At 49.8% G+C, this 17,848-nt stretch overlaps 3 protein-coding genes across 3 annotated transcripts in view; 2 read left to right on the top strand and 1 right to left on the bottom strand.

Annotated features, from left to right (window-relative positions):
* Positions 1-4,415: 4,415 nt before the first annotated feature.
* EAH_00012080 (hypothetical protein, conserved) lies at positions 4,416-6,437 on the top strand (the record flags this gene model as incomplete). The annotated part of the gene is made up of 1 exon (XM_013394751.1): positions 4,416-6,437. One exon carries the CDS (start codon positions 4,416-4,418, stop codon positions 6,435-6,437), a length of 2,022 nt encoding a protein of 673 aa, XP_013250205.1.
* Positions 6,438-8,260: 1,823 nt separating this feature from the next.
* EAH_00012070 (hypothetical protein, conserved) lies at positions 8,261-10,336 on the top strand (the record flags this gene model as incomplete). Its single annotated transcript, XM_013394750.1, has 1 exon — positions 8,261-10,336. One exon carries the CDS (start codon positions 8,261-8,263, stop codon positions 10,334-10,336), a length of 2,076 nt encoding a protein of 691 aa, XP_013250204.1.
* A 6,466-nt stretch (positions 10,337-16,802) lies between these two features.
* EAH_00012060 (helicase, putative) overlaps positions 16,803-17,848 on the bottom strand; it is a gene marked incomplete at both ends in the record, with an annotated part of 4,607 nt that continues 3,561 nt past the window's right edge. The window contains 2 exons of the mRNA XM_013394749.1: positions 16,803-16,828; positions 16,995-17,729. Coding sequence (XP_013250203.1) covers positions 16,803-16,828; positions 16,995-17,729 — 761 coding nt within the window. The remainder of the gene's footprint in view (positions 16,829-16,994; positions 17,730-17,848) is intronic.

The raw sequence follows: 17,848 nt of genomic DNA, 5'->3' as shown, positions 1-17,848 counted from the left end.
GTATAACCCGTCGCTACATTTTGTCACGTGCATTTACAAGCCCAAATCGCAGACACATGTACTATAGATTGAGACAGCAGGTAGGGAGCGCATTGTGGGCGTCGTCGGGGTGTGCTGTAGTGCACCGGCACTGCAATGCTGCACAAATTGGTCCTCTGCCGGCCTATCGAGCGGCAAGAGTAAAAATAAAGTCTTAATAGAAGTGAATCAAGTAGCACTGAATAGAAAAAGAAGCCTTGAGTCTAAGGCTGCTCGGCAAGCACCCCAGGATCGGGGATGGCTGTGAGGTTGGCACTGCCGCTGTAGTGCACGGACACTACCACAGGCTCTCCACTGAGCCACTATCTGCCTATTCCTGAGAAGAACACAGCATAAGGCAATATTAGATCATATCGACCGGAACTGTGACCAATGTGGTTACGAGTGCACACAGCCGTCAGGGTTTGGAGGCTGGCTGGGCCGCAGGTGCACTGACCCCAGTGGATAAGCAGCAGTCAGTTCTCTTTCGTCTCTCCTTTCTACACATTGGCCAATTGGGCTTGCGTTTAAGGTCAGTTATATGATTATTTAGGTTATTTTGGAGGGGATTCACTGAGTCCAGCGAATAATGTAGAGTGCGCAGCCTACATAGGTATGTATGAGATAACATGTAGCTGTGACAGGTGAGCTGTGCAATACAGCTGCCCAGGCGCAGACCAGCTAAGCGGTCACGGGGTTTTTGGTTTTCTTTTTAACATTATGAGAAGTGAATGCGTTCTTAAGGGTTCTGCTTGTTATTTTAGTTTAACCAATGGAAGATTCGCTGAGTGTATCGATAGATCCAGAGTGTGCACCAAAGTAGGTGTGTCATGAGTCAAGGAGACTCCACCTACAAGTAGAAGGCATGTTGTTCCCCCTCGCCTTTGCAAAGGTATCAAATCTTCTATGAAGCCTGCACGAAGTAGCGCTAGCAACGTTTGACCATCAGTATGAACTTGTACAAGTACAGCACTGCCCAGGGATAGCTGCAACTGCCAGAAGTCACTGCGCCACCCGTTTCTTGGAGGTCACGGACATTTGTTAACCGCTCTGTTTGTTATTATGGATGTGCTACTCGACGTCTTGCTTCTTTGGCTGCTTAGTTTTTCCATGTGTCTTTCGTATCACATTGCGTGACCATTGCAAAATAAGCGGGCTCGACGCTGCAAAAGCTTCCTCGTCTTTCTGAGTGGTTTCGCTGAGCGTCGTCTGTTAGCGCTTCCGATATATTCCTGGGCGGGGCTGGTATTCGTAGCCCCGATATCCATAGGCTTCATGCCCAGGTTATTTCGAAACCGCGGCGGGCTTAGTATTCCTAGCCCCGATACCTGCCAGCTAGGGAGGTGGAAGTGATTTCTTTCCTCTCCTTGATGCTTAGGTATTCTACAATCTCGGTGATTTTAATTGGATTGCTGTCAATGCCATCTCCACGGCCCAGCCGGTCACCGATAACCTTTCTCCGGGAAGCAGTATAGACTCCGCAGTTGGCCCTCCGTTCACGGACGAATGATACTTCTTAACGTAGAGCGCCATCGGTAGCTTCCCCTGTGCACGTTCTATCAATCCTGCCACAACCTGCTCCCTTGTTGGCTTGGAATTAAGCCTACATCGCAGTGCATATCAGAAAGCTTCTTCGCCCGGAAATGTTCCGGAAAATTCTTACCTTAGTCAGTTATAACGACAATTTCCATGCCTCGCCTTCTAATAAGGAGACGGCTGGTAGCAGGTGGGAACTCCACATGCAATTCGAAAACGAAAGTACAACTCGAGAGAGGCAAGGAACTCCCCCACTGCCACCACATCGCCGGGCTCGCCATCTCTGGACGGTCGTCAAAGGCAAAGGCATTCTTCATGAACTGTTCCTGCAGTAAGGAGACTTTTCACAGGATGGGGTGCACGTCCTGGGAATATTATAATGTGACTAGGTGTGCAGTGGCTTGTCGCTTGCCCAGACAAGGGCAAGCGACCAGCAATCCCGATTTAGGATGGGAAAACTAAAGTTTTGTCAGTTTGTTTTCTCTACTAGGCACTGGCATGGACCAGGCAGCAATGCTATGGTGGCTGTGGCGTTCGTCCCTCTCATCTGTCCCGATAAATCATGAGGTGCTATCAAGTGTAACGGAAATCCCCGAGCTTAATCGAGGACCGTCGCAAGGTACAGACTTAAGAAAAGAGTCCCCACCAAGCAGCTGACTTCCACGCCTGTATTCAGGCATCTTGGCCACAGCGGCCTAAAGGCCTGGATCTGGTGTAGTGGACAGCTCTCACGCACGGCTGTTACTACGTGTTACCCTATATGCACCTGCTTAGCTGCACACCCAAAATTTATCGCCGGACTCAGCGACTAACAGCGTTCCCTTTGAAACAGACTAAATATTCAAAGTAACAAGCCTTAAGACCAAGTCCCGTTCAACTTCGTCCAAAAAGGAGAGTCCAAAGAGAACTGACTGTTGTCTAATTCCGTTGGGGGTCAGTGCCTCAGCGGCCCACCCAGCCCCAAACCCTGAGGGCCGTGTGCTCTTGTAACCCAGTTAGCTACAATTCTGCTCCAAATGATTTTTATGAGATACGACAACTGCCATATATTGTGCTCTTCTCCGAAATAGGCCGCTAGGGGCTCAACGGGGAGCCCATTGTAATGCCTGTGCACTACAGCTGGTGTAGAGAGGAGACAGCCTGTAATGAGTTGCAACGGACGTCGCTGCAACTAGCCGTGCGACGCAACTCCATATGCAAACACTGCCAAGGCCGCGTTGGCGCATGCACTAGCACCACATGCAATTGCTAATCACTTACTTGGTCATCAATATGCGGCTTACACGCTAGGAGAAGTAGTTGCACCAAATTCGAACAGACTATGTTGCGTGCTGCGACTGGTGCTGCAAGGCAACGTCAAATACAAGCACAACCACGCAGGCTTTGCAGCACCCACTACCACTGTAAACAATTGTAAACCATTTACTTAGTGGATAGCCTGCATGCAAGCAGAAAAGCATCGTCCAACTTCAGATAAAGCTGCACTTTCTTACAACCCCAATGGCAGCCCCATATGCAAGCATTACCAAGCATCATTTGATGGATGCAACACACTAGAAATTTTGCGAACGCTTCTTTCGGCCTCAGCAGCCAATATACCTGCAAGTAGAGTGCATGTACGGACTTCACAGAGCATCTGTAACGAAAGTATCGAGGGTGTGCTACCCAATCCGAGGACCGTCGCCAGTTGCGATAGAGCCTAAGGCTTAAGGGGAGAGTTCCTAAAAACCAACTACCCTTCCGTCTCCAGGCGTTCTTCACAGACGCGCCAAGGATCTGGGGTTGGCACGGAAATGAGCGCGCCCGTCATCAGCTGCGCCACACCTACCTGCAACTGAAGCTGCAGGGCAGCCCCACGTGCAAACACAAGCAAGCCCTCATTGCTAACTGCACTACACCTATAAGCAATTGTTAAAGGTTTGCATGACCCTTAGAAGGTTGCCTGCACAACAGTAGATATGTATGTACCCACTCCGGACAGACCGTGCTACGGCATGCTCCCTTGATTTCCGTGCCAGGGGCCCTACGTGCTTATTCACCCACCAATCCACTTCTCTGATGCTGGATATGCGAAGACATGCAAGTTATATCGGGAGAAAAGTTACAGATCAACAGTTTTAGTCATTGTTATTGCACATATCTGTTTGGCCCAGTATAGGGTAAACAGCCCCAGCAATCCTCGTTCCCACAGTGTTGGCACTAGCCCTTAAGGAGCCTCCGTCGATAAGTGACCATCACGGCCTGAAGATTTTCGTATTAATCCTTCTTGTACTTATTATCGGTTTTCCAATAATTACAGAGCCCCGCAGAATGCCGGGCACCGTTCTAGAGATCAGTGTTTGTTCCCTAATATGCGTCCCTACGCCTTTTTTTTGCGTATTACAGCCTTCTTACCGCTTTTCTGCGGGCCCACTCCTTCGGTAGTTTCTTTTGATGATTCTGCCTCTCCATAACGAGATATAAGCTTGCTTCGAGCCCAATATAGAGTTGACTTGGCTATACCGTGATTGAGAGGGACGGCAATCGGGCGCACGGATTGCCTAACCACAGGAGGCGGTCCGTGGTTTGGTAAATAGTTAACGTCCACATGAAGACTTTATTTTATTGGCAGCTGGTCTGCTGCCGATAACGCCCCCATTGCAGGCAATCTTCCCTGCGTGGGTTCCCCGTTCAGGTGCCACAACTGATCTCTAGTAAGGGGCTGCACGTCCCTGGTGAGGAATTCTGCGACCTGAAATCGCTATGACAATATTGTCATATTCATTAGTGGTACATCTGCTGGTGGTTAGGGTTAGCCAACGATGACGGGGAAATTTAGTGCGGGCCTTCTCTGGGTCTGCGTTCTACTGCGGTACGAGCAAATGTTGCCAGCGACGGAGGCATTTCTGGCGCACATGCCCGCTGAAGACATGTGGCCCACTGCAGGCACTATGTCGATCAGTGAATTCGCTGAGACTCAAACTGACCTTCTGCTCGGGGCAAGCCTTGACACGTTTGAGGAGCGTGTAGAGAACCTGGCAACGACGGAGTCCAGAACAATCGGTAGTTCGCCCACTCTCGGCGTGCCATCTCCCAAACCGGAAGTGAAAGGCTCTCGAAAGCCGGCGGTTTTTAAAGGTTTAGGGGCTATTCTGGCGCTGGTTGTTTGTGTTTGGTTTCTGAGTGCTGATAAGAAGACAGGAGCTGTGTGGGAGGCAGGAAGCGCATTGGGGGATGAAGCATCTGAGCCTTTCTATGAGGCAGCAGAAGGGGCGTCAACACAAGACTATCACCTAGCAAGCAAACTGTTGGTTGACGATGAGCTGAAAGAACGGAGGAGACTGGAAAGGGTGCGAGGACTCCTTCCGTCGGCATCTCGGCTCGCTGCTGCAGTAGGTACAAATGAGGCTCAGAAGCAGCTGATCAATTTGCAGAAAGCTTTGAGCGCAGCATCACTCGCTGCAAAATCTCCACTGAACGATAATCGCGTAGAAGAGTCTCTTACCTGCGCCATGGATGCATTGCGCAGCCTTCACCGTACTGCCGTTCAACAGGCCACGGTGCTCGCACAGGATGGTGCCGAGGTCCCCGTTCTTTCTCTTCTAGATTCGGGAGAGCTTGAGGACTCAGTGAAGAACGAACTACAGCATGTTATCGATGACGAGAGCGTGGCACCCTTCACGGTGTATATGCGTTCACTGCAAGATAGTGTGATTGATATGTCTCGCCGCTTTGAACGTTCTCGTGAGCGCCTTCTGGCAGCGACCGAATTTACAGACGAAAAAGATGAAAATATGTTGGTTTCGGCAGCAGTGGAGCTTGAGTGGATGCGCACGCTAAGAGAACGAAAGAGGCAAGTCGTTAGCAGAGCAACAACTATGAAGAAGTGCGCAGTTTGTGGCATCCGGGTGAGCCTCAAATTTGAAGTAGAGGAGAGGATAAGAATAATGCAGGGGAGCGTAGAGCTGTTGGGCGCTCGCCTTTCTTTGATATCCAACGCCATAGAAGACTCTTTCGAAACCAGCAGCGCGCCGAAGCGTGCTGTGGAAGACACTGGCAAGCTCCACACCGTACGAAAGAAGCTCGCCGACGTCAAGGAACTGCTGAATGAAGTGAAGAAAGAGAAGGAAGCTGTGCATGTGAGCTCGTCAGTAGGGAGTGCTGCTGCTGCTTTTCGAAAGGCCGAACAAATAATGGGAGAGGCCCAGGCCATGTTGGATGATTGTTGGGACGCAACGAATGATCTGCCTCCGCCGAATCAGGAGCTAAGCACCGGCGACATCGCCATCTTGGCGCGTTCGGCTGCAAAGGCCCAGGCGATTGCAGATGAACAGAAAGCAGGAGTAGTTAGCAATGTAGCTGTTGTTTACAACAGATCTTCCCATGGCGTCCAAGAAGACGGCACAGTGGTGGAGAGTATCAAGCGGATTAGCCCACTAGTGGCTGAGCAGCTCCGCGCCCAAGCAAAGGAGACTGAGGAGCAGATGATGTGGCACTATCAAGACATGCAGGAAGCCGCTACACAGCTACAAACCACAGATGAGCTAACGGATGGAATGATCTTGCTTGGGAATGTTCACGAGCATGTTCCAAATCTAGTGGAGTGCAACAAACGCGCGGTAACGTTAGCGCTGGATAGCTACTTGTACACCCTTCTCCAGGAGGATATTCAAGCGAGCATGAAGGCCGTTTCCCGTGTCTTCTCGGGTGAGACGCTTTTCACAGGACAGAACAGAATGCACATTGAGCAGCTCCGGCGGGGCTTCAACAAGGCTAAAACAGCGGTTAGCACGGCAACCACTCTGACGGAGGCAGCGGAAGCTGCCGGAAAAATGAGAATGAATGCTGAGGGGTTGACAGATTTTGCACGTGATCGCTGGACAATTTGGCTAGACCCTTCGTGAGACCTGCGTCTCCTGCAATCGTAAAGTAATGGATGCTTCAAGGATGAACGGGCCAAATGGCCCAAATGGCACAGCTACCCGCAAAGTGTAATGGAACTCACGAGCCCATCAGGGGAGAATGCCACTAGGCCCGTTTGGCGGTGATGTGCACTTTCGTAGTCTGACCTAAACCGAACCTCCCTTCTGTAAACGGTTGAAGACGCCCTTCAACGTGTGAGAGGTTCTTGTAGTTCTGCCAACCTGAAAGTGAATTTCATGCTACTCAGTGTTGCAAAATCAGTTCCAAAAGAGGCGCCGACCATTCTTTTGCATCAGGTTCGTTGCGTTTGTTCTTCCTGTATGCCAACGAGCACCACAGCAAAGCAGCTACACAGGATTTGTCTTTTCTGCTCCTAGAACGGGAGTAACGCCTGCCCTTCGTAGAGGCAATTGTGCCTGTGAAGCGACCAGTTTTTTATTTGAACACCCCCTATGTTCTGTACTGCGGCAACACGCAGACTTCTTGCACTCAGACGCTGAGCATCATTAGTAAGTGCAGCGACCTAAGCTGCGTCTTTTTCTGTTGCTTTGTACCAGCCTCTACAGTGCATTTACGGTGCATTTGGTTGTGAATGGTGGCAACTGCAGCGATAGGGTAGTCCGTTAACTGCGCAGCCGCAGAGATCAAAACTTGCCGGATTGTCGTGAGAGTGGGCAGGGTAGCAAAAACTGCATCGATTGCCGATAGGCAGTGGCGTATGTGGCGTATGAGGCAACGGGTCTTGAGAACGTGCTGGTGCACAGCTTGAGCGTTGCCTCTTGTTCCGCTGAGCACTATTTGGTATTTCATGCGTACATGCACACATAGGGTCCTGCCCTGTTCATAGCAGTTGGTTCCTCCCATAGGGGCAGTGGAGCTCCAGGCGCCCGAGCATGGAGCTGCGCTACCGCGTCTCCACCGCAGAGACGCGGTCAGACGTGCGGCCGCGTACTTGGCGGAGAATAGAGTAAATGATAGGAATATCTATAACTACAGTATATAATAAGAAGGAAATATTAACCCCTGTCAGTCAAAAATCAAAAGTGCCTTCGTGCACCCCTGGTATCTAAAATGTCGAGCACGACGTTTTGGATCGACATTTCAGATACCAGGCACGACGCCCGCCAAGACAGCGTCAACGTACTGCCTGGGGGTCTTGTCCTGCTCCTTAGAGACAAAGCTGTGATTGGTTGGTTGTATAGTAGACAATTAATGTTGTTCCAACTCCAAACAAAGCGTACTGCAAGAAACACATGCGCACAGCCGCCATCAACTGTTCCCGTACAAATGTGTCGGGGAGCGACGATCCAACCGACAGGTGTGGCGGACCTCTATTGCTCCAGCGCACGCGACTCTTGAAATAATTACAAATAATTGTCCAATGTAGTCTGCAATTCACAGTAGGTCAAACGACTTTTTAAACTTCTATTTTAGAGGGGCTGCTGAGCTTCACTCACCGCATGCAATCTAAGCGGAGCACTGGTCACAACCAGTGCATGGAAACGCAAGCGTGAAAGCGTGGACAGCATTCAATGCCTTAAATATTGAAAAAAGCACTCTACGAAGGGAATATGCCAGATATGTTAAGGAGTGTACGTCGGCATCCAGAACAGATCAGTGCGTGAGCGATTTGTCCACCATTCCCCTTCGAGCAAGCCGAGAGATGCCTACACATCATTGAACCCAAAGCAAAACTAGAAGCAATATACCAACGGTTTAGTACTGAGCATCCTTACCAATGACGTGTGAGCGTGACACCCCAACAACTGAGGGTCCGTAGTGCACTGCTGATTGCTGGAGGACGATGCCAAGATCTCGAGGGTTGGGCCCACTATTCCTCGCGCTTCTCCAATTGTTAAGCCCGTCCAGTATTGGGCGTGCCATTGGAGCTTCTGTCGCCGAGAAGGACTGGCCGTCCCCTGACAGCATGGTCGTGGGCAGCGAGCCAGGGAATGTGTCCCGTGAACCTAGTCATGGTACTTCAATCACCGACACAAGCGTGGAAGCTTCTATTTCAAAGTTACCACCCAGCTCTAATGCGCTCTCGAATGGAAATATCAATGGAAGGAGTGCTGGAAGACCCACGCCGAAAATCGGCGGTCCCCGCAAATCAGCCATGATAGGCGGTTTGGGCTTTTTGTCTGTTGCACTGCTATTCTACTTGGGCTTTTGCACGACAGCCCACAAACTGAAACTGACTCCAGAAGAGCATTTTTTTTGGGAGTATGGCGCTGTGCACTCTCCCAGTCGGGGAGTAAATGAAGGAGCTTCACCGCAAGAGGGCCAGCCAACAGGTACACCACCGTTAAGCGACCAGACGGAAAAGATACGGAGACGATTAGACAAAGTAAAAGGCCTATTGCCATCAGCAGCTCGACTTGCCACGGCCATAGGCTCGGAGGAAGCCCGGAGACTTTTAGCCGCTGTTGAAGAGAATGCCAAGCCAGGAGGAATGGCTGAACGAAACACGGCGGACCATGACATGATACAGACGCGGCTTCACGTTGCTCTGGATGGCTTACGTGAGTTACACCGCATTGCGCTTCATGAAGGTGAGACGCTCTTGGGATATGATGCAGATATCCTTCCGGTTTCTCTCCCGGTTTCGCATGAAGGGCACGAGGACCTTTACTTGTTGTTGCAAGAAGGAGAGGGAAAAACTGTGGGCGCCTTTCTTAAGTATATACGCTCGTTTGAGGAGAGCATTTCGGATATGTCACGGCGGATTGCCGATCTTCATGTATCGCTGTCTCTTGAACCCGAGTTACATGATGAAAGCGATGGAGAGTTGCTGGTGTCTGTTGCAAAGAAACTCGAGTGTATACGTTCTTTGAAGAACAGAAGGGAGCGGTCAAGGGATAGGGCAAAGGAATTAGTAGTAGGCGCCACCTACGGGGTCAAGTTAGTCTTGCTTCACACGATAGAAGAGTCGGCTTGGAAGCTTCAGGGGACGCTGGAGGTGGCTCAGGCTCACGCTTCTTTGATACTTAATTCTCAAGGTGCATCTATTCATGATGATGATCAGACTGCATCACAAGTGGAAAGTACAGAACGCTTAACTGTCCTTATGAGCAGGCTCAAAGATGCAGAAACGTTGCAGAGCAAGCTTGGCACAGAGCTACGCGCTGTGAGATCGAGTGAGTCTATTGATACCGCATTGGCTGCATATGGAAGAGCAACGGGTCTAGCAGAAGAAGCTTGGGCCTTGCTGGCTCACTGCTGGGCGTTAGCTCAAGATCTTAGTATTCCGTCTTTCGAGTTCGACGGCGGCGAGTCCCCACTATTGCCTACGGCGGATAAAATCTGGCTGCGTGCCAGGGCAAAACTCCGTCGTATAGAGGAGACTCTGTTTCTTGTTCAAAAGATGTGCATTGCCAACCCATCCAACAGAATCACGGCGTCCGGGAGCGAGCATCTCAACCCTTGTATTGCGAGTCGCCTGCTGGAGGCGGGAAGTGCGATTTTAAGGGAATCGAAGAAGCAAGCAAAACAAGCTAAGGCATTTGAAAAACCTGAAGACGTGACTCAGTCAGTGGAAGCTCTGGCAGCTCTTAGCCGTGCGGAGGAAAGCGCCGTCAAGCTTGTATTTCTACACGGGGACTTGTTGCTTCTACTGCTATCCCGCAAGTTGCAAAACTTTCTTGAAGAAGACATTGAAGACTGCGTGCGGACGGTCATGAACTTGTACTCGAATAAGTCGAGTCTCGCAGGTCCGGACAAGAGCTTTTTAATTGAACTTGAAGAGCGTTTTAACGAAAGTTTGGAGGCTGTCCAGGAGGCAAAAACGTTCGAAGAAGCAGCAGAGGCTGCAACATTTGTACGGATGCACACCGGGGCAATTGAGGATGTTTTATTGGAAATAGGGAGGGACAGAAGTTGAGGCATCAGCAATCTCGGGCGTTCTTGTTTGTTGATTGCGCGGCGGCAGGCTTGCTATCTGGAGAGAAACCAAGCGCATACTGTCATAGAATATATGAGGCGAAGTATGGTGGTAGAGTTTCCGCTTTTGGGCCTATCAAAGACCTCCGTACCTTGAGTTACACGTGTGATGAGGACTGGTTGATGTAACGCCTCTGGGTGCTGGCTTGTTTAGAGACAGTGCCGAACGCACTAGTTGCTGATTGGGTCAGTTCTGAGCACACCATCAGCGGCTGATTTCGAGGTTAATCAGCTCGGTCTAGTTTTCACTGCAAATGCAAAACTACAGCTCAGCATTGTTGTGCTGGATTGCCGTGCGAAGCCCAGCTGGAAAGTGAGCATCGTGGCGTTGTCTTGCTGAGCTGCGTTGGAGAACAAGGCGCCTTTTTATTGGCTCTTTAGCCTTGTTTTTTGTCAGATATTTCAGAATAAATGTACATGCCTTTCCGGATTATCGTAGACAGTCTCCTTATGTGGGTAGCTGCATGAGGCTAGAGCCGCCATCTCATTGGAAAGAGCACTTGATTACTCCTTCCTTTACACTGTAATCTAAAATGCGTAGCAACTTGGAGTAAGGGTGTACTTAGCATTTTGCCTCCGTAGTCATTCATACGTGAAGTTCAGCGGCAATGTATCTCGGTTTCAGAGTGTCCTCCCAGATGGTCCCCCACTGGAAAACGACACGTAGCATTCTTTGATGCTGAGTCTGCACCTCCGGTTATACTTGCTTTGTTGGATATAAATGGCTGTATGATGCTTCACAAAAAGGTGTAACCATTTCCTAAGTGCGGTTCCCGATTGGCACGCTGCTTGGGCAAGTAAACACTCGCAGATCGACTAATGAGCCCTGCAGCATTTGTCCATAATCCGAGAGGTAAGCGGCCGCATGGGGTAGACGCGTGGAAGTATACTTACTTAAACTGCGTTCTGCTCTGCACCCCTAGCGGTGGGGTAAGGTCCGTTAGAAGCTCATCCGCATGAAGAGCTCCGGCACTTATCTCCACAGAAGTCAGGACCTCGACGAAGTCGACAAAGGTGTGGTGTTTGAACGAGCTTAGACAGGAAAGTGGACAAGCTGCCCTGAGCAGTGGGCAAACGCCAACAAATGCTGCAATCCTCATACCACTTTCTCTGCAGAGGAACAAATCTCTTCTGCTGTTAATTAGATGAAGGGTACGTGCCCCCTGTTAACAAAGTAGTTAGAATGGATGGTACGGAGCAAACAGGCATGCCGGTGGATGCAACCAACGTCGATCAAGGCATGGGAACCACAGCATGCAAAACGCGTACTACACTACGCTCGAGAAAGGCTCGCACTACTTGATTTTCGCCCGTGTTTCTTGTTGATTGATGTTCCTTAGTGCTGTCCTTCACACCGTGGAGCGTGCATATTCAGCCTTTCACGCAGGCTCTGCGCTTAGACTTGCGCACTTCCAGGAAGTCGACTGGCCACGGTGTTGCAGAAAGCTGCTGCTTGGTAATTCACGAGGCTGGAGATAGCAACCCCAATCGCCTGCTCACTATCGTTGCGCACACCACCGTTGTACGCCGTTATCTAGTTGCAAGATTCACAGTGCAATATGCCTGCTTGGCGGAGCCCCAGGGCTCTGCAATGTGAAGCACAATGCTTCACAGCACACAACACAGTTGCTTGCCGATTTTTTGCAGCCCAACTGAACTCACAAGTTGCAATGAAGACAGAACTCGCTGCAATGACATGTTTCAGAGCCAGAACGACCAATAGGATGCGGCTTGCTCTCTAGTTGTAAACGTTGCATTTGCCACAGATGCTAGCTTCTACGCGGGATCCAAAACATTCCCACATCGTGTCAATGAGCGTTTTTGGCGTCGAGCTGCTTAGAATACAATTGTCTACTAGCCAGTTATTCACACGACTGCCTCCAGCCTATGACACCATGACGTTCGGCAGTCATCTTGTGCGCTGCAGTCTGCTTCCACTTCATATGAAGACAAGCATACACCTAAACAGAAGTTCCTGCATATGGGACAGTGACCTGGAATGCTCGCGTGAGGAAATGCGGGCAACTTGCTATCGTTCCTTAGTTGGATGGAGTCTGCAAAGTAGTCTGCTGAACAGTTGGCAATACGGTTGTCCTATAGCCCCAAGAAGTTATTATTCATAACGAAGGGCTGTCTCTGCATGCCACTAGGCTTGCTCTGTGACCCATATGGGGCGGAGAACTACCGCTGAGGTCTCGGTGCCAACGGGAGTTCACCGGACTACGTTTGTAATAAAGAATGCCCAGTTACCTGCGCATTCTTTATTGCGAACCTAGTCCGGTACTATTCGCTGGTTGCTCCGCAGACAAGACTGGCCTCTATGCGCAGAAAAGATGCTTGCAGGGAGCCAAAACTTACACATTAAAGCCCTTAAGAGCTCCCGATGTAGCAGCATTACTCGATGCAGCTTCAGTCATAAGTAGTAACTGGCCCTACAGATGGATAAAGAGCAAATAGGCGAGACCTTTTTCAGATTGATCTAAACGTGCTGTGAAAGTGGCGGCTACTGTATTTCGCTTGGCATGCGATTCCCAACGCAAGAGGCAGCCAAACTCTGCACAACCCTCAGTGAGTACTGCAGTTATGCCCGTGTGTCATATTAAGGCAGAACAAGAAAATCTGCAGGGTGCAACTGCGCACTGTCCAAAAAGCTATACACGCAGAGACCCAGCAACTTGGTTAAGATTGTCGGTCACTAAGTTCTCTGGGACGTCTGGAGTACATACGAATAAAAAGAAGCTACTTCTTCACTTTGTCAAGTGAATGCTTCCAGCTCCAGTAAATCACCAGCATGGCCCGACAACATCGTAAAAGAGAATGCATGCTCTCCACGGTGAACGCCGGCATTTTGGTCGTCTATGGCATGCACAGTAGCATCCCAGAATGCATCAAGCTGAAAGCCCCATTTCTGTACACGAGATTTTTACTGTTTGCAGGGAAGAAAGTGTGCCGAATCTGTTCCCCTGCTACATTACAATCCGCCATGCAATATCCACTGATCAGGGAACACAAAATTCAGATACCACACACCAGAGGCACTTTGACTTTGCGCAAGCTCCCCAAACAAAATGGCAAAGTAGAAACTGGGAGGTCTACCGAACATCTACATCATTTGGAGCACAGAACGTACCATCGCATTGCACGGAACTGAAATGACATGCAAGCACACCCACAAATGCAGAAGATAAAATTATCCAGGCAGTTGGGGCAGCGCAGCTTCCTCGGATCCATGTTTACATTAGTTTGCGGCGCTGACTCCCCACCACATAGCGAGCAAAAAGATGGAGCAATGATGCTTCTATGCATTGCTTTACACTGATCATATTTAAAGATCAGCATGCAAGACACCAGGCGTCAATGAAGGTGTGCTCCCTTTGATGCTTCACCGTATGTTCTTCCACTGCCTCCGCATTTCCTGAATGATTGCTGCTGCTTCTAAAGCTACCTTAATCATATTTTCCTCCTTAGCTGCCTTCTTGGCGGCATCAGAGCTCGTCTGCAATCTTCCAACACACCCTGTTCGGAATGTGAAAGAGTTGCGCAACTTGGCGAGGAAAGGGAAGCGAGCTGCACGCTGAATACGATACCCGCGTCCAGAACCTTGAGCAATTATCCAGCATGAGCATATAGCACTTGCTGCTCAGCTCCACCATGGGGCTGACGGTGGCCGTCACTTTCTGGAGTTGACTTATCATTTGTTTCGTCTCGTCCAATCTATGCACCAATATTCTGGCGTCAGAATAGTGTTTTTCGGCCTTGTCAGCAATCTCCTTTGCGCATTCCAGAAGGCCAGTGACCAATATGTTATTAAGATGAGGGATTGGCCTGGCTGAAGCCTCAGGCGAGCCCGGAGGCACTGAGTTCGTTGTCTATATTTCGCGCAGCGCTACTCGCTAGCCCAGCTTTTCCGAGACGGCGCGCCAATTGGTTTTCAGGCGCACGTCCTTTAGCATACTGTGTATAATAGGACGGAACATTTTTCCCCTGCATGGGGATATTTCATGGCCACGGTCCAGCATTTCAACAGCAGTACGCGTGCTTTCCCTTCTAATTCCTCAGCGTTTCTCTTGGCCGCAAGTATGCCACCCAAAGATATATGCCGTTGAGCGGCTTCCAAATTTGCGCGCAGCATAACCAGCACCGCCTCTGCCAATTCTAGTTTTTCGGAAAGGGACATCACTTTGCTGTAGACCAATGCCCTTGTGCTTTCCTTTGTCGCCGTTGGTTCCGTCGTCTCCTCTAGCCGCAGCCGCATTCGCCTTGGCAATACCCAACTCGCCCTCAAACCACATCAAAGTGGTTTCGCGCCCTCCAAAAAGATGTGTTCTTACGACAGATAACATACTTTTCTCCAGCTTGATCGACATTTCTACTGCATGTCTCTTTTTGCTGGCCAAATCCCTCAGCCACTCAACTTTATCTGTAAGAGATAGTAAGGATCCTTCGTCCCTTTCGTCTGCAAATTCGCGTTCTGCGGAAAGCCCGCCACGGGCGTCACCTAACCGTCGGCACATATTCGAAATAGTATGGTGAAGTACACACAAATACTGGATAAACGAAAGCACACCCCCCAACTCCGCTTCTTTCTCTAGGGCCGCCACCAGCGCTATTAACTCCTCATTTTAATCCAGCTCAAAGAATGTAGGGCTTTTCGCCCATTCTCTATGAGCACTTCTGCACGCAGAATGGCAGTTCCATGCTGGGAGCGTAGGGCGTCCAATGCACGGTCAAGGCTCTCTGTTGGCTCTTGATTATCCATACTTTTGCCCACTTGTTGAAAAGCCTATTGTACGTTTTCTTTCAGTGGCGAGTAATATCTGGACTTCGTCTGATTTAACTGCTGAGGCGAGCCGCGACGCTGATCTAAGAAGCTTTCCAACCTCTATTCGCCCTCCGGCTTCTGCACTCGAGTCGTATTCGTCAGTTTCTTTTCCCCCCTGCATACAAATAGGTTCTTCTTCTGTTGCACCCAATGGCCGTCTTGAATCTTTCTACGGCAAGCGCATCCGCCATTGGCGCTTCTCGCTTGACATCTGCTCCCATAGAAAACAAGCAAAATAACAGCGCTAGGGCAGCTCCTAGCCCCGCTGCCACCGCCGAAGCCAGGTATCCCCCCAGTTCAGACTTGCGCAAAGCCTTCTAGACTGTAGCTTCAACGTCGACTTCATATAGTGTGGAATGTAACTATTCTAAAGGTTCAAAGAGATCGACGTCCATTCGCTGCATTCCGCCAGCACGGGTGTGTGAGGGAATTTGCGTCCAACCCCTCTACCATCAGATGCACTCCCGTGTATTGCATGGAACGACACACCATTTTATAAACAACCAAAGCCTACACTTTAACGTAAAACTCTCGCTCCCTAATAAGCAACTCATGTCTGGCATCTCACGTGTGCAACGGCCACGCAGTGAGAGCATGCCGCGATCAAGGCGTGTACTGTATACCTTACCAAAGCACGATCGAAATCAAGGAGGTAAAAAGAGACTCTTTCTACCGTACTATGACTGAGACCTACTAAGAGAGTACAGAAAAAGAAAGAAAATAGGAACGCCGAGCTTCCACTACAATAAATACGAAGCTACAGGGACACACCCGATATCAAAAAAAAGCGCTGGGATTGTCTTGTGATGATTCATGAACGTTGATGCATTACCATTCTCTATACAAGAACGCGTAGTACCTGGAAGAGATGGATGAGCTAAGCCGAGCCACGCAAAGCTACTAGACGAAACCCCGTAGAACACTTGTATGCACAACCTTGCAGAAGGGTGCTCCATAAAATGCAATCTGTATTAACAGCGAAGCAAATCCATAGCATCCCAGGCATACAAACCCACAAAATTCCAAATTCCATGGTGCATGGGGAGTCTCCTGAGGAGTTCCTCCCGTAGACGTTCCATTTCTGTACGGTTTCGAAGTTACCTCTGATCCCCTACTAGCAATCCCCATGTGGCACAGCATTGGGCTTCGACCGGTGGTAGGAATGCAACTGAGAACTGTGGACCTACTGGTGGTGCTATATGGATGCTCGTGACATTAACACCTTCAACAGCCAATACACACAGGGCCTCATTTATCTTCTGTATTGCCGTGGTCTGCATACTGAACTTCGATTTTACTCGACCGTTTGGCTCTGAGTCACTAGTTCAGCAGTGCGCATTGGTGTGAGGCAGCGCATTTGAGATCTGCATAAAGACTACTTCGGTCCCTTCCAACATCCGCACTCATTAATTTCTATGTGCGAGCTTGAGGCGGCCCTTCTAGAGAAGTCAAGTCTTCCATGCATCCATGCACTGCGCTGAATCAGGCAAACGAACTAACCTCCCTCCCTTCGGAACCGTTCTACTTACTCTGGAAGAAAATTGTTCTATGCAGACCCAGTCCACAAAATGCTGTATAGGCTGAGTCAAAATGCTAGGCATGTCCGCTTGTCTGATCACCAAAGCATGTCCCTCACGCAGAAATGGAGGTGGCGCGCCTGCAACTATATCTGGGAGCCGTAAGGACCGCGTTTGGGGATAAGCTCACATCCAAGCAGGCAGAGTAACCAGCACGCGGGTAGCAACCCACTACGCGCTGATTCTTTCCGGCTCGCTACCCTGTTCCGATCTTTCTAAAGGTGCAAAGAACAATTGTAGACGCCTGGCTATGCCTTCAACGTCGTCCTCTGCCCCATAGTCTACACGGCGTGTCGTGTCCAGGCTCGGCAGAAGCCAACGTGGCAGCATTTGTTGCACGCGGGCAAGACTATACCTCCTGTCCACAAGCAATATTGCTGCGTAGTCCTTGCTGTGACGAATGGCGCGGCCAATTGTCTGGTTAACAGTGATCATGCACTGCAACAAACCATAGTCAACGAAATGCTGCTCCCTTTGCTGCTGTTGCAGCTGCTTGGCATCTGCCGGCCAGTCGGATGGTGCCGGCTTCGCTTCTTCGGCTTCATCTGCCGTAGCTTTCGGATTAGTCATAATTGCATTATAATGCTCTTTGTGTAAAATGAATATTTTATCTTTTACAGAAGGAAAGGGCATGCCAACCACTACCAGAAGGCGTGCGAGTGCATTGGAGAAGTTCACCCCTTCACTTAGTCGGCCCCCCATCACGCAAAATAAGAATGCAGTCTTTGATTGTGGGGAACTCTCCTGGGCAGATAAGGCTTTGCACGTCTTGTCCTCCCACTGAAAACCACGTTTGCTTCTGTTGTTGCACGCAAGGTCCAAATTTCTCGTACACATTATACTTGTTGCTCTCCGCATCCCCCCTGCAGAATCTCCCCCTAAAACGGCACAGCTGTACAGTTGCCAAAGAGCCGTTCCGTAAGCGATGTGGATACCTGTGCGCACACAGCAAAGAGAACCACACGGAAGCAAACGGAGCAGAATTACGAGGAGCTCTGGAGATCCTAAGCATCCAGGTGTCACGGAAAATATATATATATATATATATATATAT

The sequence above is a fragment of the Eimeria acervulina genome, genomic scaffold (assembly GCF_000499425.1).
Source record: "Eimeria acervulina Houghton genomic scaffold, Eah_scaff66, whole genome shotgun sequence".
NCBI lineage: Eukaryota > Apicomplexa > Conoidasida > Eucoccidiorida > Eimeriidae > Eimeria > Eimeria acervulina.
This window is presented reverse-complemented; position numbering and strand designations above follow the sequence as displayed.